General features: G+C 38.7%; 2 protein-coding genes across 4 annotated transcripts in view; one reads left to right on the top strand and one right to left on the bottom strand.

Annotated features, from left to right (window-relative positions):
* Window positions 1-2354: 2354 nt before the first annotated feature.
* LOC115223100 lies at window positions 2355-14721 on the top strand. Of its 3 annotated transcripts, none has more exons than XM_036512291.1 (5): window positions 2355-2479; window positions 7357-7396; window positions 11524-12033; window positions 12516-12660; window positions 14534-14721. In XM_036512291.1, the coding sequence occupies exons 3-5, from the start codon at window positions 11562-11564 to the stop codon at window positions 14688-14690; spliced, it is 774 nt and encodes a 257-aa protein (XP_036368184.1). In that variant the 5' UTR covers window positions 2355-2479; window positions 7357-7396; window positions 11524-11561; the 3' UTR covers window positions 14691-14721. The 3 variants fall into 3 exon arrangements, with proteins under 3 accessions (XP_036368184.1, XP_029649374.1, XP_036368185.1); XM_029793514.2 differs by having other exon boundaries at window positions 2478-2561; XM_036512292.1 differs by lacking the exon at window positions 2355-2479 and adding an exon at window positions 7185-7239.
* A 2280-nt stretch (window positions 14722-17001) lies between these two features.
* LOC115223099 (aquaporin-7-like) overlaps window positions 17002-22276 on the bottom strand; it is a 41088-nt gene continuing 35813 nt past the window's right edge. Inside the window, exon 8 of the mRNA XM_036512319.1 lies at window positions 17002-17732. The gene's annotated coding sequence lies outside the window, so the exon portion shown is untranslated. The remainder of the gene's footprint in view (window positions 17733-22276) is intronic.

Raw genomic sequence — 22276 nt, 5'->3', positions numbered from 1 at the left:
AGAGTGTTGGTGAAAAAAATCAAGTTGGATACTATTTGAACACATCTTGTAATTCAAGCTTTCCTGGACAGTCTCTCTATTCTCCCAACTTGGCACTGTGTGACTTTTGGATCTTCCCAAAACTGAAAACCATGCTGAAAAGGAAGCAATTTGAGTTACAAAAGGAAATTGTGAGAAAATTTATGGCAAAGCCTTTCATCCAGTCATCCTTTCTGGGTCAATGAAATTGACTAGTCCCCCCCCCCAATGTCAGGCCTTCTGGGTTTACGTGATATCATTGTCATTGAAGATGATTCAGTGATGGTGGCTGCCTGGTTACAATGAGATTTAACAAGGGATTCATTGTAAATCATTACATACAGACCATAGTCAGAATGGAGATCTACATTCAATAGCAGTGGCACAGCTAGAGTCTGTGCAGCCCTTGAGTTTGTTCCTCCACATTCCAAACCCACAAGCCAATACAGGCTTATATAACAAATCCAAAAGTGCTGCCCCCATAAAGGCATTGCCCAAAGTGGAGTGTACCCTCTTCCCATTATGCTACTATTCATACCAAATCTGACAAAGACAACAAAGGACTGCAGTGACCCTTGTGACCCTTGTGAATTTTGGTTGTTCACAATTTTTCACCCGTTTATTAAAGTCAATGAAAGAGCAGTAGCTCTCCACAAAGTACTGTCTATATAAACAGAACTCGAGGCTTGTTCTCCCTCTCCTTAGATGGTAGAATGCAGCCAGTGGAACTGAATGCTACATACTCATTCCACTTGAATGAAATATTTACTGTAACTTGATACAGTCAGGATACCAATTTCCTTTCTTTTCTCTCAACAATAATTTCTGGTCACATAACATATTTGAGCCATACCATCAATTCTACAGAAGTTTAACTAAAGTCTTGTTTCTTGTGAATCATGTAAATTGCTACTTTTTTCTGTATGAATTTACTGTCTTGTTCAAATCCATATTGAATTAGAGTATGGTTTAGGCCAGAAGAGGTCTAAGCTTTGTTGTTCTAGCTTCTGGTTGCATGAAGGAAATGAAAAAGAACTTACTTTATTGTTGTCGTTCATAGATTATTTTCTCCAGGATCTTGATCTGATGTTGAGTATCAGAGTGGCAGAGCACCGGTTTTGCTTTTTCTTTCTTTTCCATATCCACAAAAAAATTGATAACAAAGGGGCTTTTTTTTATGTTTGAACATAATTTATTTTGTTACATTAGTAGAAAAATTGTTATGCAATACAATTAATGAAAACAATAAGATGAAATAGTGTAATATGACTTGTGAGGAAAATGTCTGTCCAAAATTTAACGCTTGGGCTGGTTTTTACATATCAAGTAAACATTCAGGCACCGTAGCATGTCTTCTTTGATTATACCCAATTGAATACGCAGCAACGAGAACAGCTGCATGGAGAGTGTAATTCAGACTTCACTCAAGATACTCTGAACTTTTGGAACTTAAACTGACTGTATTTATTGGCCCTGCTCATGGAAAGTTCTAGTTGGGCCACATCCCAAAGATCAGCCATTCATTGGATAAAATCTCAGTTGCACACATGATCAAACTACGATTGAATTGTGGCATGAGATTCCTATGTGAAAGAATGTGGGATCAAATCCAATGCCACACACTTGTTACTAACTAGGGTTCTTGTTACATGCTGTAATGAGCTATAATAGACTATTGTAACTAGCATAGCACTGATGATGCGAAAAGGAGAGGGATGGAAAAAGATTTTTTGAAACTAGAGGTCCACTAAAATCCACAAGGCCAGGGATATGGTGGAGGGTGGGAGTTAGACTATAAACTGCCTCATTAATTGCAAAGGGGAATGCCATTCTCTTGTGTTCCTTCTGTTTCTACCACTGAAAAGGAAAAAGGAACGAGTAAATGACCAGCTGTGATATTTGGCCACTTCTCTAGGCACAAGGGTCAAATGAAATAGTTCTGCGAGGATTGAAAATGGAGCGCAGATCTGGTTTGTTGAAAACTTCCCATTATGCTTCTAACGACTGAAATCTTTAATAAAGAAATTATAGAATTTGAAATACGACCAACATGATCAGCGTTGAAATACATTGCTTTAGCGACCTGTATCCTCTAACTATGGTTATAAAATGTCGACCTGGTGTTCTATTTTTACTGACATCGTAGTTAGCTAACTGCACATTCAGGCACACCATTGCAAAATTTATGTAAGCATGAAACCGCAAATTGATAGAGAATAAGATTATGAGATTGTTCGCGATTTATTCAAAGGCTGTAAAAAAACTTGAGATGGATTAGTTTCGACTGAGAACTGAAGCGAATTGGGCTTCGCGATTATTTAATTGACCAGGAGTAACTAATATCTTAGATGAATTAAGTTTAAATGTGATCAAACGACTCGGACCTCTTCTACGTAACAACCAACTTCAATAACGTCATCAATGGAAATTATAAATCTGTGCCATTTCAGTCTATTAGAAGGTAATTTTCCGTTCACTAACTCCTTTGTAAATTGTTTCGGTTTACCCTATTCACACATCGATCCCAAAGATCAGTGTATAAGGTTAAGTTAACTTATTTTACTATTTAAATTTGTTATCAACACTTCTTTGTATATTTTTATTTGATGTAGAAAAAAATGCAGTTTTCATCTTTACAGAAAGTTTTGAAAACCAATCTAATTATGCCAGACTCTCAACATTATTGTCATTATTACCATCGTCCTCATTATTATAATTATTTTTTATGAAGAGAAATAAAAATGAAATAATTTTTATTATCATCATCCTATCGATACTGTTTCGCCGAAACCGGATCAGAATTGGTTCGATATAAATTATTTTTAAGGTTGTTATCACCTTGTACCTATAAGAAATTATGTTAAAGATCATTGTCACTTCACCGATGTCTCTGAGACATGACAAGTTCCCATTTTTGCTCTTCTCTTAAATCATAAACACAGAAGGGGTCGTCAATCATCGTTATTTTCTAATCGATTTTCGCACTCCAACAGGAAGAAAATGTTCCACCTATCCTTGTCAGTGAGGTTGAAAGAGCCATCGGGTTGACGAAAAACGGAAAGGCGCCAGGGAGAGACGGTATAACATCTGAGTTGCTAAAGTGAAGCAGAGAGCAGCTCTGGAAAATCCTCGCTGAGCGATTTACGCATTATCCAGACGAGGGAAGAATTCCCTCGCAGGGGAAAGAGTCAAATACCATCATGCTGTATAAGAAGGGCGATAGAGAAGATCTAAACAACTACCGACCCATATGCCTGCTGTCTCACGTGTACAAGCTGTTCACAAAGATAATTCTGAACAGGTTATATATATATATATATATATATATATATACACACACCACACATACACACATATATATATATATATATATATATGATGTGTATATGTGCATATGTGTGTGTATATACATCATGATATATGTGTGTCTGTGTATTATGAATATCATAAACACCTGACCAAAATCAAAAGGAAATGCACCATTCATTAGATATAAAACACATTCTTAATTACTTTTCCGAATAAACACATTCAAAGCAGTCAGCTGAGATTAGTATCGTGTTCTGAAGTTCCTGTAGAGGAAGAGTTTAGTCCGCAATGGCATTCATGCTGATAGGGTTGCTACCTTAGGGATGGCACTCCAACTTTATTAACAGTGTAAAAGTGGGCTGCTGAATTTAGAAATGGAAGGGAGAGTCTTAAAGACAACCCAATGTTTGGATGTCTGAAATTTCGACCACTGAAGGAAACATTGACTGTTTTTAACATGCACACACAAAGAAAAACAAACAAATAAAACCACTGACCAAGCATGCAACCCATCTAAAATATAGCATACCAACTGACCACATGCATCCACCCATCTATTCACACACACACATTGTTTTTTTATAGAAATACAAAATGCCACACACACATACAAATGCAGATACACACACTACCCCATAGGTAAATATACAGTGTCTTTTTTCAAATAAATACATTTGAAATATTCTATTGAACTACTCCACACATTCATACATGCACATTTAATTTCCCTAACCATTTAGCATTGAAACTGGCCATATCAGGCCTAAATATTCTATCTGGTTTTTACTCAAACCAGCCACATCCATTCTCTCACACCTATCCTACAATGTTGTTCTAAAAATGAACAATCACATGACCAAAATCTTGAAACTATAAGATAATGCATGATTAATTCAAACCAATGTGAATAAGGAAACATTGCTATTGACAGAGTCATCTGAATACTGAAGAGTTAAGTAAACAAACAAAACATGTACAAACAAACTAAAATAAATGTAAAAAACATCCAGTACACTCTGTAAAGTTGTTGGCATTAGGAAGGACACCGAGCAGTAGAAATCCAGCCAAAACAGTCTGTGGAGCCTGGTTTGGTGTCTGGTGTTGCCTGCTCCAGGCAAGCCATTCAACACATGCCAGCATGGAAAATAGACACTAAATGATGATGAAACTAATACATTTACCACCAACCTACCAATTTACCAAAAGCAAATTAATGATATACCCCCAACTACCATTGCCTGAAATGCATTATAAATACAACATACAACCAAAGAAATGATGCCAGTAGCAGAGCACCCCTGTACATCAACAGATAAATATTACCTCTGATGGGGAGTATAGGTTTAATAGAACATCTTCATTTAAATCAGGATAAATATTAACTCACGGTATTAATACAACCTCAGTTGCTAGTAAATATATTTGAACAAGCTCACTGGCTAATTGTGATACCAGTGTCTGTTTTGGCACTTGTTCTTTATATCAGTGGTGAGGAGATGAGTTTACTGCAATCTCCACTGGTTATGCATCCATCATTGACAAAACCAAGGAAGGTCAAAATCGCGTGATCTGGTGATCTGGGCACTGGAAATGACAGGGATTCATTCCTTGCTAGTGATTTAAACAAAAGTGCATTTTGCACCAAAGGCCAATATGAGATTTTCTCTCATGGTACCTACTACAGTATAGTTTGTTCTAACAGAACATCTGCATTCAAGTGAATAAATATCAACAAATATATATATATATATATATTATATATATATATATATACACACACCACACATACACACACATATATATATATATATATATATATGATGTGTATATGTGCATATGTGTGTGTATATACATCATGATATATGTGTGTCTGTGTATTATGAATATCATAAACACCTGACCAAAATCAAAAGGAAATGCACCATTCATTAGATATAAAACACATTCTTAATTACTTTTCCGAATAAACACATTCAAAGCAGTCAGCTGAGATTAGTATCGTGTTCTGAAGTTCCTGTAGAGGAAGAGTTTAGTCCGCAATGGCATTCATGCTGATAGGGTTGCTACCTTAGGGATGGCACTCCAACTTTATTAACAGTGTAAAAGTGGGCTGCTGAATTTAGAAATGGAAGGGAGAGTCTTAAAGACAACCCAATGTTTGGATGTCTGAAATTTCGACCACTGAAGGAAACATTGACTGTTTTTAACATGCACACACAAAGAAAAACAAACAAATAAAACCACTGACCAAGCATGCAACCCATCTAAAATATAGCATACCAACTGACCACATGCATCCACCCATCTATTCACACACACACATTGTTTTTTTATAGAAATACAAAATGCCACACACACATACAAATGCAGATACACACACTACCCCATAGGTAAATATACAGTGTCTTTTTTCAAATAAATACATTTGAAATATTCTATTGAACTACTCCACACATTCATACATGCACATTTAATTTCCCTAACCATTTAGCATTGAAACTGGCCATATCAGGCCTAAATATTCTATCTGGTTTTTACTCAAACCAGCCACATCCATTCTCTCACACCTATCCTACAATGTTGTTCTAAAAATGAACAATCACATGACCAAAATCTTGAAACTATAAGATAATGCATGATTAATTCAAACCAATGTGAATAAGGAAACATTGCTATTGACAGAGTCATCTGAATACTGAAGAGTTAAGTAAACAAACAAAACATGTACAAACAAACTAAAATAAATGTAAAAAACATCCAGTACACTCTGTAAAGTTGTTGGCATTAGGAAGGACACCGAGCAGTAGAAATCCAGCCAAAACAGTCTGTGGAGCCTGGTTTGGTGTCTGGTGTTGCCTGCTCCAGGCAAGCCATTCAACACATGCCAGCATGGAAAATAGACACTAAATGATGATGAAACTAATACATTTACCACCAACCTACCAATTTACCAAAAGCAAATTAATGATATACCCCCAACTACCATTGCCTGAAATGCATTATAAATACAACATACAACCAAAGAAATGATGCCAGTAGCAGAGCACCCCTGTACATCAACAGATAAATATTACCTCTGATGGGGAGTATAGGTTAATAGAACATCTTCATTTAAATCAGGATAAATATTAACTCACGGTATTAATACAACCTCAGTTGCTAGTAAATATATTTGAACAAGCTCACTGGCTAATTGTGATACCAGTGTCTGTTTTGGCACTTGTTCTTTATATCAGTGGTGAGGAGATGAGTTTACTGCAATCTCCACTGGTTATGCATCCATCATTGACAAAACCAAGGAAGGTCAAAATCGCGTGATCTGGTGATCTGGGCACTGGAAATGACAGGGATTCATTCCTTGCTAGTGATTTAAACAAAAGTGCATTTTGCACCAAAGGCCAATATGAGATTTTCTCTCATGGTACCTACTACAGTATAGTTTGTTCTAACAGAACATCTGCATTCAAGTGAATAAATATCAACAAATATATATATATATATATATATATATATACACACACACACACACATACATACATAGACAGACAGATAGATAGACAGACAGACAGACAGATTATCAGTACTGAGACACTTAAGTCACAAGATAAACTCTTGGTTTCAGTTTTAATATAAAAAAAACTATAAGAAACTGATAGGATAAGTGCCAGGATTTAAAAAAATATAAGGTTTTAAAATTGCCGGTAGTTACCACTGAGGGGCAAAGCAGGTAACTTGAGGTGGAATCTTCCTCTGATCTTCTCCCACAGATTCTTCATTCCATGTTTTTACACAGCACCCATTAAGCAAATGTGACACTTGCTGACCTCCTGTGGCAGAGAGTTTTTGCCGTATTTTTTCCATTCACACCATGTTGATGAGCACAGATTTGGCAACTGTGTGTGAAACCAATTGGTTAGATTGGATGAAATGGATTTATGGTAATGTTTACTTTAAAAATTAACGAATGTGTATTTGGTTTGTCTTCGATCACAATCCATATTCATTATTTTGCCTTTAATATAACTGCAGGTCTCTGCCAGAAAATTGATATGAGCACAGCCTCTGATGTGTGAGTATATTTGTTCCCTCCTATTATATGTTTTCCACTACCATTATATTGTGTCTCATGTAATTAATGCTATGGGCAGAAGGTGGGAATTGCACACTGCCTCTTAAGCCCTTTGGAAGGGTGATGAGCTGGCAGAAATATTAGCACGCTGGGCGAAGTGCTTTGCGGTATTTTGTCTGTCGTTACGTTCTGAGTTCAAATTCCGTACCAGTTATGCACTGGGTCTATGTAATCGACTTAATCCATTTGTCTGTTCTTGTTTGTCCCCTCTGTGTTTAGCCCCTTGTAGGTAGTAAAGAAATAGGTATTACTTGTGGAATTATAGATGCATATATATATATATACCCATGTATATGTGTACTGATAGATAAATAGATTGACAAATATATATCATCATCATCATCATCATCGTTTAATGTCCGCTTTCCATGCTAGCACGGGTTGGACGGTTTGACTGGGGTCTGGGAAGCCAGAAGGCTGCACCAGGCTCCAGTCTGATCTGGCAGTGTTTCTACAGCTGGATGCCCTTCCTAACGCCAACCACTCCATGAGTGTAGTGGGTGCTTTTTACGTGCCACCGGCACAGGTGCCAGACGAGGCTGGCAATGGCCACGATCGGATTGGTGGATGAAGTAAATATGTTGTTTTTTTCCCTTGTTAACGATTAACATGCAAAAAATATATCAATAGTTACCAGGGTAGCAAAAAATCACACAAGTAAAAAGGTTGTATCACCTTGTTTTTAAAGGTAGAAACTTGGGGTTTACATGAAATATTTTGTATAATATATCATCATTTAACGTCCGCTTTCCATGCTAGCATGGGTTATAAATAAATAAATGGAGTTTAACTCAGGTGTTATTCAAATTCTTTTACTTCCGATACGTTTCAAAGATATCACTGGTATTATTCCAAAGGAATAAAATGGTGTAAAACAATGTAATCTTCTCTTCTTGGAAATGAAGAAATGAAACTCATCAATAAGACAGTTTAACAGAAAATGATGGATTTGTTTAGGGATTAAGTGAATGCTATTTTGTTTCCAAAAAACATTAGAGGATATAATGTCAGAGGTAGCCTATAGAAAGAGGAGGGATAAAGGAAAGAAAAACTAAATAAATGAGAAGTATATGACTATATGTATATTAAATAAAAACCCTGATAGTCTTGGAAAAAGATATATCTAGTGAATGTGAAATGTAAGAAATGTTTAAATTATATATAATGATAGAGATCACTTATATGAACTAAAGGTGTGTTTCTGCCAATGTTTACATCGGTATGCACGCTCTATAACCGTGTTTAGAAGGGGATTTTTAGAAAAAAGAATAAAAAATAGTTCAGTATTAGAGAGAAGGCAGAATTTATTCTTGGCTTTGTCGTAATGTATCAAGAATCAACCAATCTAGATTAAATTGTTTATTGTGGTCTTTCACACCTATAACGAACTTAGCTGTATATAGGTTACATATCAGACTCAAATGGCCAGAGGCACATAATCTCTCTACAACTGGAGGGAGGAAAACATCTCGGTCAGTTTATTTGGTAAACAAAAACAATTCTGGAATGAAATTCTACTGGCAATGCCTTGGATGAGGTGGAGTTATCTCCCTTCGACTGGTATCAGTTATGTCTACCCTGGGCCTGCCAAATATGTCTGAGCCTGGCAGCCTTTCTCTGGTTGGTAGATGGAGAATTCCATGATTCCAACTTAAATTTCCTCTGATGAGGGTACTGACTAAACCTCTCTTTTCTGAAGTTTAAAAAGGTCCTCAAGTCAAGTGTAAAACTCTCTGACTAGGGAAATGCTGCCAGACTCAGGCATCTTCAAAAGGCCTGTTGTAGACATAACTGATACTGGTCTATAGGCAATAACTCCACCTCACCCAAAGCTTTGAGTGTAGAGCTTTGTTCTGGAACTTTTTGTTTTTCCAAATTAACTGACGTTGTCGTTTTCCTCTCTCCAGTTGTAGAGAGGTAATGTGCCTCCAGTCATTTGAGTCTGATGTGTCACCTATACAGCTGAGCGCTTTACAGATGTGAAACCAGGGATTTTAGAGTGTGCTTCTTATTCAGATATATGAACTACTGTCAGATATATATATATATATATATTTAACTGCTAGTTTTTAGTACTGAATGTATTATATAAGTAATCTCTTTTATCAACTAATAAAATATCCTTTATACCTCACTAGTCACAATGCACTTTCAGTCTTCCTTTGATTGTATCCTCCTCTTCCATTTCAGCCCAAATTGTTTGAATGTCATTTTCCCATTGTGTTGGAGGTGTCCTACACGTTCTCTTCCAATTTCTTAGACACCACTCCACAACTGCTAAGCCTTAAAGCATGTTCTTCACAGCAGAACTCGTGCTATTGGTATTAAAACAATCACATTCACTCCACTCTGTTCTCAAAGTGCCTCGTTTCAGAGATGCTTTTGCAATGATATTCCTCACGTGGATACTCTCTTACTTGTTTCAGTCATTTGACTGCGACCATGCTGGAGCACCGCCTTTAGTCGAGCAAATCGACCCCGGGACTTATTCTTTGTAAGCCCAGTACTTATTCTATCAGTCTCTTTTTGCCGAACCGCTAAGTGACGGGGACGTAAACACACCAGCATCGGTTGTCAAGCAATGCTAATGGGACAAAGACAGACATACAAACACACACACATACATATATATATATACATATATACGACGGGCTTCTTTCAGTTTCCGTCTACCAAATCCACTCACAAGGCATTGGTCGGCCCGGGGCTATAGCAGAAGACACTTGCCCAAGATGCCATGCAGTGGGACTGAACCCAGAACCATGTGGTTGGTTAGCAAGCTACTTACCACACAGCCACTCCTACTCCTTTGCATGATTCTCTGTGTCATAGTCAGTTGTTGCTGTTTGGATGAAAGAACAGCAATTATTTTAGTAATGATTGAATTAACCCCTTCAGACCTGGGCCTCCGTCTCTAACTTTACCCCTCCCCCTACATGAGCCCCTGAGCAATGAAATAGAAAGTTGCATTTACAGCTCAAGAGTAATGATTGCAAGCAAACTGATGGACAGAGTCAGGTGCAGCTCCCTTTTCTCTCTTATTTCTTTACTGCTTAACCAGAAATCCTGCAGAGATGACATTTAAGCCATTCCTGCTATGACAGAGTTAAGTTCATTGCAGTTTCCAACGTAATGTGATGTTGGACATCACCTAACCCTAACCCTAACCCTAAACACCAATTAGACAACACACAAACAAAAAAGATGGACTGGTTTTCCTCATATTTGGAGCTTATGATATACTCTTTTACTTGTTTCAGTCATTTGACTGTGGCCATGCTGGAGCACCGCCTTTAGTCAAGCAAATTGACCCCAGGACTTATTCTTTGTAAGCCTAGTACTTATTCTATCGGTGTCTTTTGTTGAACCGCTAAGTTACGGGGACGTAAACACACCAGCATCGGTTGTCAAGAGATGTTGGGGGGACAAACAGACACACAAACATATATACACACACACATATATATACATATATACGATGGGATTCTTTCAGTTTCCGTCTACCAAATCCACTCACAAGGCTTTGGTCGACCCGAGGCTATAGTAGAAGACACTTGATTTCATATTTCTAAAAGTGGCAAGCTGGCAGAATCATTAGGGTATCAAATAAAATGCTTTGCAGTGATTCCTCTGACATTTTACATCCAAATTCTGCTAGGATCAACTTCACTCTTCATCCTGGGGTTGATGATATCAACTTATGTCTTCCCCTTCAATACTGCTGGCCTTGTGCCCAAATCACGCCATTAATGTGGTAGGCTGCTAGAACCATTCGAGTGTTGGGAAAAAAACAAATTGCAGCATCCATTCCAGCTCATTATGTTCTAAGTTCAATTTTCACTGAAATAATCTTTGCTTTTCATCCCTCCAGAGTTGATAAAACAAAGTCCCATTCAAGTATGGGGCTCAATGTAATTGACTAACTCCATCTCCTAAATGTGTAGGCCTTGGGCCAAAATTTGAAACCAATTCATTTTGTACTTCTAAACAAATAAAAAAATATTTAGTAGTGAAATTAAATTGTACTTGGGCATATTTACTTGTACATTGCTACATTTTTTTCTAAGAAAATTCAAGAGACTGGAGTATAGAAGAAGTATTAGCCATGTGTGAAGACCGGTATTCTGACTACGTACGACTATCAAGTCAACTCAGCAAAGTTACTGAAGATCTTCACAAAATTCTTTATGAATTCAGTTGCATTGCACCAAAGATGGAAAATTCATCATCGTTATCACCACAACAACTACAGCCCTCCTCAACATCACACACACAACTTAACAAGAGCGATAACTGTATATGCTGTAACTCAAGGCACACTGGATATGCGGACTGGTTCCTCAGTCCACTGCACAAACCTTATCACATGCGTCCAGATGACTACATGATTAATCAACATTACAGACCTGGATACCTTGGAGCCCTTTTTGATCTGAAGAGTAAGGCAGACATGAATGATCATAAGTTCTCAGAAGAATGTCTTGTAAAATATTTAAATGCTGCGAAGTGCAAAGATCTCTTTGATTGCAAATCAGCTGATCGTAGACTTTTAGATAAAGAAATTTTCAACTTGAATTGTAAGTATTTAATTTCCTCTCTAAAAATTCCACCATCCTCTGTCATCAGTATGTTCTTTTATTCTTTAACTTATTTTGATCAAAGGGCTGTGGCCATGCTGGAAGCTTGAAAGGTTTAGTGGGGGAAAAATGCGGACTATATTCGAGGATTTATGGTATGCGTTATCTTGTAGCTTTGGGATTTTGATAATATGATTGTAGATTTTTAGAATGACATCATAGGGTAGGTGTGAGATGGGATCTGGCTGATTTGAGCATAAAACAAGTAGAATTTTGGGGCTGAATACGGCTGGCTCGAATGCTAAAGGGTTAAAGAATATATGTCTGTAGCTAAATGTTTTTTTCATTTAGGTGCATCAATTTTTGAAATGAAGTAGAGAGAGAGGGAGGGAAGGAGGGGGAAGAAATACAGAAAGCGAAAGAAAGTGTGTGCAAAACAAAAGTGACCAGTGTTAAAATAAAGTTCTTGTATGTTACTGCAGCCAAAAACAGAGAAGATCAGCTTTTCAATATTAGTGTGCAAATGGCTAAACTTCGACTTGATAAACTGCATTTAAATGAAGAGATACTTTTGGAAACCAAAAGACAACAAGAGTTGGAAAGAACTAGACCACCTCGAAAATTTTGGTAAGGATTCTGTCTCTCTTCAAGACTTCCACTTACTGTTTGTGATACTGTAAGATGACTTGTATGTCCAATTTTGGCCAAATGCATTTTTTTTAATATTTATTTTTGCATGCAATAGCCAGTTCTTTTGGTCAAACTACCATATCTCCAGCTGCTTTAGATGCCAGGATATAAAAAATTGTCAAAGTGTAGTACAACGGTTTTGCTATGGAATGGTGGAACTATTTTTGCGTTTTCTGAAAAAGCAATATTTTGGACTTGTATGACACTTTTGCATAATAGCAACAATGTGTGTGTGTGTGTGTGTGTGTGAGTGTGTGTGTACGTGTGTGTGTTTGTCTGTGTGTGTATGCATATACACACACACACAGAGTAAATTCCATTGTATATATCTCTTGTTAAACATGTACAGTTCCAGACCATATATGTGTATGTATCTCTCTCTCTATCTCTATGGTTCTCTGTATATAATAATAATAATAATCTTCTGAACTACAAAAATCAAAGACACCATTCACCCACAAAATTATAGGCCAGTAACCTACCTCAAAACAACCTGTAAAACTCTCAGGTCAGTTATCTGTAACTGGCTCGTAATACACCTGGAAAATAACATCGTTTTACCAGAAGAACAAAAAGGTGTCTGAAAGAGACGTATTGTTGTTGCTTCTGGTAAAGCAAGTCATTATAGGGGACTGTAAAAAGAGAAAGACAAACCTCAACATGACTTGGATTGATTACCAGAAGGCATTTGACAGTCCTCCACCTTTCTGGATACTGGAGTCTCTCCACCCAAATAAAGTACCATAAATCCTCGAGTATAGTCCGCCCTTGTGTATAATATGCACCCCTTCTCTAACTTGAGTCAAGGAGGTCTATATAATGTCCTTGGTTTGTAAAACTGTATACGGTAACGTCCTTTATTATTATTGCATATATAACATAATGCAAACGTGTAGCTTTTTTGTGCATTTTGTTTGCAGAAAATAAAGAAATAACAGTAATAATGTTTAGTAAATGTTGCTTACTGCAAGTTATGGATGATTCTTTTATGACTTCATTGCTTTCAGGCTTAGCTTAAGGTATTTTCACACCCAACATTACAAAATGCGTCTGAATAAACATTGCCGGACAGCAAATGGAGACTTGGACATGGCTTAGAAAATATTTTTCATTTTTAACCTCATGTGTAATACACATACATACACACACATATTGTCTGTGTGTGTATCATCATCATCGTTGTTTAACGTCCACTTTCCATGCTAGCATTGGTTGGACGATTTTGACTGAGGGCTGGCGAACCAGATGGCTGCACCAGGCTCCAATCTTGATTTGGCAGAGTTTCTACAGCTGGATGCCCTTCCTAACGCCAACCACTCCGAGAGTGTAGTGGGTGCTTTTTACGTGCCACCAGCACGGGACCAGTCAGGCAGTACTGGCAATGACCTCGCTCGAATCTTTTTACACATACCACCAGCAAAGGTGCCAGTAAGGCGATGTTGGTAACGATCACCCAAATTGTCTGGCAATGGGAAATATTATCTTGGTTGGAAACAAATGAGGATTAGTGACAAGAAGAGTATCTGGCTGTAGAAAATTTACCCAACAAATTCCTTCTAACCCATGCAAACGTGGAAAAGGAGACATTCAATGATGATACTATATAGATATATATATGCAGCTAATATTTACTGTTTGCCAGCAGGAATTATTTTGTTTTTTAGGAAGTATATTTCTTTTTCAGATAACAATTTAATTACCATATTCATGTATACACATTTCCACCACCACCACTATGACTAATACCACTGTCACCAACACCACCTTTATTACTATACTTTCTATTCTAAACCCACTTTCTTTGTTGCAGGTATATGTTACGAACAAGGGAGTTCACCATAGAACACATGAAGAACCAGAACATGTTAAAATATTATGAATATTTAAATGATATTCTAAATTACCGAAAACAATTATTGAAAGCTTCTCGAGATGCTAAACGGCACTTTTTACAATGTTTATATTAAGAAAAAATATTAAATATTTTTTTTAATAACATTTACTGTTACATTATATTCTTGTCAAAGATGCATAAATCTGCTCAGAGCAATCTCCTAGCTTGCTCTCCAACTTCAAGCTTTCATGGAATATAAAACTGTACAATATAATTCAACTCATATTCCAAGACCATCTCAACCCATATTAACTTGAAAAAATTTACCATAGATATAGGCAGGATTGTATAGTTTAGAAGATCCCTTCACAACCATGTGATTTCAGGTGCAAAGCTTTAGACTGGCTAATGCTTTGTTAGTAAAACTTGTAGGCAGAAACTGTATGGGTGGCTCTGTGTTCAGTCTCACTGCATCGCACCTTGGGCAATTACTAAAGCCTTGTGACTGGATTTGGTTCATGGAAACTGAAAAAAAGCCGATCATATATGTTTGTGTGTGTATTTGTCTCGATATGGTGTGATAATTGCTGTGAGTGTAATTGTCATACTAGCAGTATCTTTCATTTTCAGGCTTCCGTGAAAACATGTTCAACCACGGGAAAATATTGGTTTCAAATTTTGGCACAAGGCCAATAAGTTTGGCGGAGGAAGTAAGTCGATTACACTGATCCCAGTACTTAACTGGTACCTATTTTACCAACCCCCAAAAGGTGAAAAGCAAAAATTGGCAGAATTTGAACTCAGAATGTAAAGGCAGATGAAATTCCACTAAGCATTCTGCCCAGGTGTGCTAACAATTCTGCTAGCTCACTGCCTTTCAACCATGGGAAATTATTACCTTGCTTAGAAACAGGTGAGGAGTGGCAGCAGGAAAGGCATCCGGCAAGGATGAAAACATGAACAGTAAAATGGTTACGAGGAGGACGATGATTTAGAGTACACCACAAGAGACTTTGTCTATTAGCTAATTTATCCATCAAGCTGCTTATTAATTTGGAATGACTGGAAGTAATCATGTGTGAATCATGCTCCTCATAGGGTTTGGTTGAACTTTATAATGTTCATGTTGTTGTTGTGGTAATATTTCACCCTTGCACCATCCCCTAGGATGTTTGACCTCAGTTCTGCAAGCCATTGTCAATTCTATGTTTCTCACCCACCTATAGAAGTAAACCTCAAATTTGTGTATCACACACATTTTAGACTGAAGAAGTTTGGTTAACTAAATTATTGGTAGTGTTTGGATGATTTCTAGTAACACATGATGCCAGAAGATGGCAGGACCATAGTTAGGAAGAACTCTTTTACTCTTTTCTATCATTGAATTGGGGTCATGCTAGTGCTTTGCCTCGAAGGGTTTAGTTGATCAAATTGAGTCCAGTGCTAATTTTTAAAAATCTTATTCCATCAGTCTCTTTTGCTGAACTTATGGAGGTGTAAGCGAATCAACCCCAGTTGTCAAGTGATGATGGGGAACAAACACAAAGATCTGCATGCGTACACACACACACACATGACATCCAGCCATAGAAACCATGCTAAAGCAGCCATTGTACCTCAACACAGTCCTCTGGTTCATCAGATCCTGTTGAACCATTCGGCCCATGCCAGTATGGGACACAGACAGATGTTAAATGATGCTGATAGGGCTTCCATGCGGTTTCCATCTACCAAATTCAAGGAGCACTAATAGAAGACCCTTGTATAAGGTGCTGTAGAGTGGATTCTGATTCTGAGACCAGACAGTAGCGAAGCTAACCGTGCAGCAATGCCTGGAATTATGACGGGTTTTAATACAGAAACAAATACTTGAAAATGAAAGACCAATAAAACAAAAAGGAAAATAGAGAGAAAAAAGGAAGAGAGAAGGAAAGGAAGAAAGGAAAAACTAAGTTGGACCACCACAAAAGGGATAAGCAGAAATACACAAACAACATGATAAAGCAAGTGAAATGAATTTATATTTATTTATAAATCGATTTCACTTATGCTGTTTATATATTTTTTGTTTAGCCCCTTTTCTGGTGGTCCAACTTAGTTTTTCCTTTCTTTCTCTTTTTTCTACTTATTCTCTATCTTTTCTATCTCCTTCTTTTCTTCCTTCTTAGTCCCTCTTTCTCTGCCAGTTGCTATCTTTCGACTTCTCTCTCAGAATACTTATAAATATCTTGCCATCTACCCAGCTCTAGGCATTGGTTCTCTGCAACATAATCTTGCAAAGTATTCTCTGATGATCTGTTGTGGCTGGGCACTCAACTGCACTTGGAACATTCAATGCAGAGTTCCAAACTACCACATTGGTGACAGATACATAGGAATAAAATACTATAAATTTGTGTTTAAAATGATTTCTCATCTATGTATATAAATTGTAGTAGGACCAGTCAAGGGATCATGATGAAACACAGTTGATTAGTTTTGCATAAATATAACTTGTACAGAAAATACAAATGACTCACTAATTGACCAATAACATTTATTAATCAAGGCATCAAATACCGTTAATCACACATCGAGATTAGACAAAAAATTCTGATAACAGGTGCTATACAAGTCCATTTTGAAAGCAACAGATGGTGCTTATAATGTGATAATGAAATCTGTAAATAAAAGGGGACGGAGGAGGTCAATCAAGAACAACATACAGACTGAGTGCATCTGATGTAACATTACAAATGTTTGTAGCCTTCTGGCATATTTTTTCACTGAGTATGAATGGATGTTTAGTTGGAAATAGTCTGCTACAATGGAGAATGCAACAGAAAGCGAAGCCAGTAGAAAGAATAAAAAAAACATGAGAGTGGAAATAGGAATTTTATTACTCATATTTCTCTATCCTAAGCAATAATCATCCCAGCTTTCGGCACACCAACTCTTCCTTGTTGATGCCACGTATATATTAATGAGATTATAATCTACTGCAACTTCTAAAATAATTTGAGTATGCTGATAACAAAATGAAACCACATTCCCATCTATTTCCCTAATTAGTGAGTAGGGGATGCCATTCGTTCATTACCACTTCCAATCTCCACTTCTGGTTTTAAAAGGGTTTTTTCTGCTGACCATCCTCTCCATTACAGCAGCTATTTTCAATTAAATAATTCATTTGTACCTGACGAAAAGACATTTGTGATATTATGTGAGATGTGCTCAATGTGCTTTTACCTCTCCCACCCCTTTTATTCATACACACACACACACACCACACACACACACACACACACACACACACACACACACACACACACACACACAGATACAAAACAATTTGTGTTACACATACAAAATAATTGTCTTTGTTACACACAAGATACAATAATTTTGAATTCTAAAATTGGCACAAGGCCACATTTAAAAAAACAGTCAGTTAAATTGACTTCATTGCATCACTGATATTTATTTTACCAACTCTTGCAGAATGAAAATCAAAAGCTGGGTTTCAGTAGGATTTGAACTCAAAATGCAAAGAAATAGGTGCAGCTACAGTTGTTGTGTGCTTAAAAAGTTCTTTTCACACACACACACACACACACATAGTAGACTTCTTTCAGTGTCTGTCTTCTAAATCCACTCACAATGTTTTTGGTCTGCTCATTGAACTAAAGATACTTGCCCAAGGTGCCATACAAAGGGATCAAACCTCGAACTGTGTATTTAGGAAGGGAACTTTTTAACCATACAGCCACGTCAGCTTGTGGGAAAAAATTCTTACACTAGAATTAAATATTTTATAACCAGTATTATTTACAATTTTTTTTTCTTTTTTTTTTAAACACAATAACATTTTAAATGCTGTTTGTAACAAATGCTATTTCAGAAACACTTACAGCCTCCCAATATCACCAGTTCCAAGTTATATTTGATCTCTCGCTAAAACTGGAACCATACTGCTTATGAACCACATGGTTCCAGATTCAGTCCCACTGTGTGGCACCTTGGGCAAGTGTCTTCTACTATAGCCTCAGGCCAACCAAAGCCATGTGAGTGGATTTGGTAGACAGAAACTGAAAGAAGCCCGTCGTATATATATATATATATATATATATATATATATATATATTATATATATATATATGTATGTGTGTGTGTATATGCTTGTGTGTCTGTGTTTGTCCCCCTAGCATCGTTTGACAACCGATGCTGGTGTGTTTACATCCCCGTAATTTAGCAGTTCGGCAAAAGAGACCGATAGAATAAGTACTAGGCTTACAAAGAATAAGTCCTGGGGTCAATTTGCTCAACTAAAGGCAGTGCTCCAGCATGGCCACAGTAAAATGACTGAAACAAGTAAGAAAAAGAGATCCTCAGTGCTTTGTGTGCTTCGACTGAAAGGAAAAATAAAAAGCAAAAATGCAACAAAAATAAAAAGCAAAAATGCAACAAAAATAAAAAGCAAAAATGCAACAAACAGATTTGTTTTAGTGAAAGGCGAAACTTTCTGAAGTGAAACTGAACTTACATCAAGTGTTCAAGGTACATGTGGTATTTGCTTTCCATGCTGGCATGGGTTAGATGGATTGACTGAAACTGGCCAGCTGGAGGGCTGCACCAGGTTCCAATCTGATGGCTGGATGCTCTTCCTTATGCCAAACACTCCAAGACTGTAATGGGTGCCAGTTACATGAGACCAGTATCAGCCACGACTACAATTTCACTTGGCTTGATGGGTCTTCTCAAGCGTGGCATATCGCCAAAGGTCTTGGTCACTTGTCATTGCCTCCATGAGGCCCAGTGTTCAAAAGGTGCTTTTTACGTGCCACTGGCACATGACACCAGCATTGACCATGACTACAATTTCACTTGGCTTGATGGGTCTTCTCAAGCGTGGCATATCGCCAAAGGTCTTGGTCACTTGTCATTGCCTCCATGAGGCCCAGTGTTCAAAAGGTGCTTTTTACGTGCCACTGGCACATGACACCAGCATTGACCATGACTACAATTTCACTTGGCTTGATGGGTCTTCTCAAGCGTGGCATATCGCCAAAGGTCTTGGTCATTGTCATTGCCTCCATGAGGCCCAGTGTTCAAAAGGTGCTTTTTACGTGCCACTGGCACATGACACAGCATTGACCATGACTACAATTTCACTTGGCTTGATGGGTCTTCTCAAGCGTGGCATATCGCCAAAGGTCTTGGTCACTTGTCATTGCTCCATGAGGCCCAGTGTTCAAAAGGTGCTTTTTACGTGCCACTGGCACATGACACCAGCATTGACCATGACTACAATTTCACTTGGCTTGATGGGTCTTCTCAAGCGTGGCATATCGCCAAAGGTCTTGGTCACTTGTCATTGCCTCCATGAGGCCCAGTGTTCAAAAGGTGCTTTTTACGTGCCACTGGCACATGACACCAGCATTGACCATGACTACAATTTCACTTGGCTTGATGGGTCTTCTCAAGCGTGGCATATCGCCAAAGGTCTTGGTCACTTGTCATTGCCTCCATGAGGCCAGTGTTCAAAAGGTGCTTTTTACGTGCCACTGGCACATGACACCAGCATTGACCATGACTACAATTTCACTTGGCTTGATGGGTCTTCTCAAGCGTGGCATATCGCCAAAGGTCTTGGTCACTTGTCATTGCCTCCATGAGGCCCAGTGTTCAAAAGGTGCTTTTTACGTGCCACTGGCACATGACACCAGCATTGACCATGACTACAATTTCACTTGGCTTGATGGGTCTTCTCAAGCGTGGCATATCGCCAAAGGTCTTGGTCACTTGTCATTGCCTCCATGAGGCCCAGTGTTCAAAAGGTGCTTTTTACGTGCCACTGGCACATGACACCAGCATTGACCATGACTACAATTTCACTTGGCTTGATGGGTCTTCTCAAGCGTGGCATATCGCCAAAGGTCTTGGTCACTTGTCATTGCCTCCATGAGGCCCAGTGTTCAAAAGGTGCTTTTTACGTGCCACTGGCACATGACACCAGCATTGACCATGACTACAATTTCACTTGGCTTGATGGGTCTTCTCAAGCGTGGCATATCGCCAAAGGTCTTGGTCACTTGTCATTGCCTCCATGAGGCTCAGTGTTCAAAAGGTGCTTTTTACGTGCCACTGGCACATGACACCAGCATTGACCATGACTACAATTTCACTTGGCTTGATGGGTCTTCTCAAGCGTGGCATATCGCCAAAGGTCTTGGTCACTTGTCATTGCCTCCATGAGGCTCAGTGTTCAAAAGGTGCTTTTTACGTGCCACTGGCACATGACACCAGCATTGACCATGACTACAATTTCACTTGGCTTGATGGGTCTTCTCAAGCGTGGCATATCGCCAAAGGTCTTGGTCACTTGTCATTGCCTCCATGAGGCCCAGTGTTCAAAAGGTGCTTTTTACGTGCCACTGGCACATGACACCAGCATTGACCATGACTACAATTTCACTTGGCTTGATGGGTCTTCTCAAGCGTGGCATATCGCCAAAGGTCTTGGTCACTTGTCATTGCCTCCATGAGGCCCAGTGTTCAAAAGGTGCTTTTTACGTGCCACTGGCACATGACACCAGCATTGACCATGACTACAATTTCACTTGGCTTGATGGTCTTCTCAAGCGTGGCATATCGCCAAGGTCTTGGTCACTTGTCATTGCCTCCATGAGGCCCAGTGTTCAAAAGGTGTTTTTACGTGCCACTGGCACATGACACCAGCATTGACCATGACTACAATTTCACTTGGCTTGATGGGTCTTCTCAAGCGTGGCATATCGCCAAAGGTCTTGGTCACTTGTCATTGCCTCCATGAGGCCCAGTGTTCAAAAGGTGCTTTTTACGTGCCACTGGCACATGACACCAGCATTGACCATGACTACAATTTCACTTGGCTTGATGGGTCTTCTCAAGCGTGGCATATCGCCAAAGGTCTTGGTCACTTGTCATTGCCTCCATGAGGCCCAGTGTTCAAAAGGTGCTTTTACGTGCCACTGGCACATGACACCAGCATTGACCATGACTACAATTTCACTTGGCTTGATGGGTCTTCTCAAGCGTGGCATATCGCCAAAGGTCTTGGTCACTTGTCATTGCCTCCATGAGGCCCAGTGTTCGAAAGGTGCTTTTTACGTGCCACTGGCACATGACACCAGCATTGACCATGACTACAATTTCACTTGGCTTGATGGGTCTTCTCAAGCGTGGCATATCGCCAAAGGTCTTGGTCACTTGTCATTGCCTCCATGAGGCCCAGTGTTCAAAAGGTGCTTTTTACGTGCCACTGGCACATGACACCAGCATTGACCATGACTACAATTTCACTTGGCTTGATGGGTCTTCTCAAGCGTGGCATATCGCCAAAGGTCTTGGTCACTTGTCATTGCCTCCATGAGGCCCAGTGTTCAAAAGGTGCTTTTTACGTGCCACTGGCACATGACACCAGCATTGACCATGACTACAATTTCACTTGGCTTGATGGGTCTTCTCAAGCGTGGCATATCGCCAAAGGTCTTGGTCACTTGTCATTGCCTCCATGAGGCCCAGTGTTCAAAAGGTGCTTTTTACGTGCCACTGGCACATGACACCAGCATTGACCATGACTACAATTTCACTTGGCTTGATGGGTCTTCTCAAGCGTGGCATATCGCCAAAGGTCTTGGTCACTTGTCATTGCCTCCATGAGGCCCAGTGTTCAAAAGGTGCTTTTTACGTGCCACTGGC

The sequence above is a fragment of the Octopus sinensis genome, linkage group LG22 (genome assembly GCF_006345805.1).
Source record: "Octopus sinensis linkage group LG22, ASM634580v1, whole genome shotgun sequence".
In the NCBI taxonomy this organism is placed as follows: Eukaryota; Metazoa; Mollusca; class Cephalopoda; order Octopoda; family Octopodidae; genus Octopus; species Octopus sinensis.
Note: the sequence above shows the minus strand (reverse complement) of the source record. Positions and strands in the feature narration are given on the sequence as shown.

Excerpts from the sequence above, each read along its gene's own strand:
- LOC115223100 (XM_036512291.1), top strand. The coding sequence starts at position 11,562 with ATGTGTGAAGACCGGTATTCTGACTACGTACGACTATCAAGTCAACTC. Across the intron at positions 12,034-12,515 it reads AGAAATTTTCAACTTGAATT|CCAAAAACAGAGAAGATCAG; the intron begins GTAAGTATTTAA and ends ATGTTACTGCAG. Across the intron at positions 12,661-14,533 it reads AGACCACCTCGAAAATTTTG|GTATATGTTACGAACAAGGG; the intron begins GTAAGGATTCTG and ends TCTTTGTTGCAG.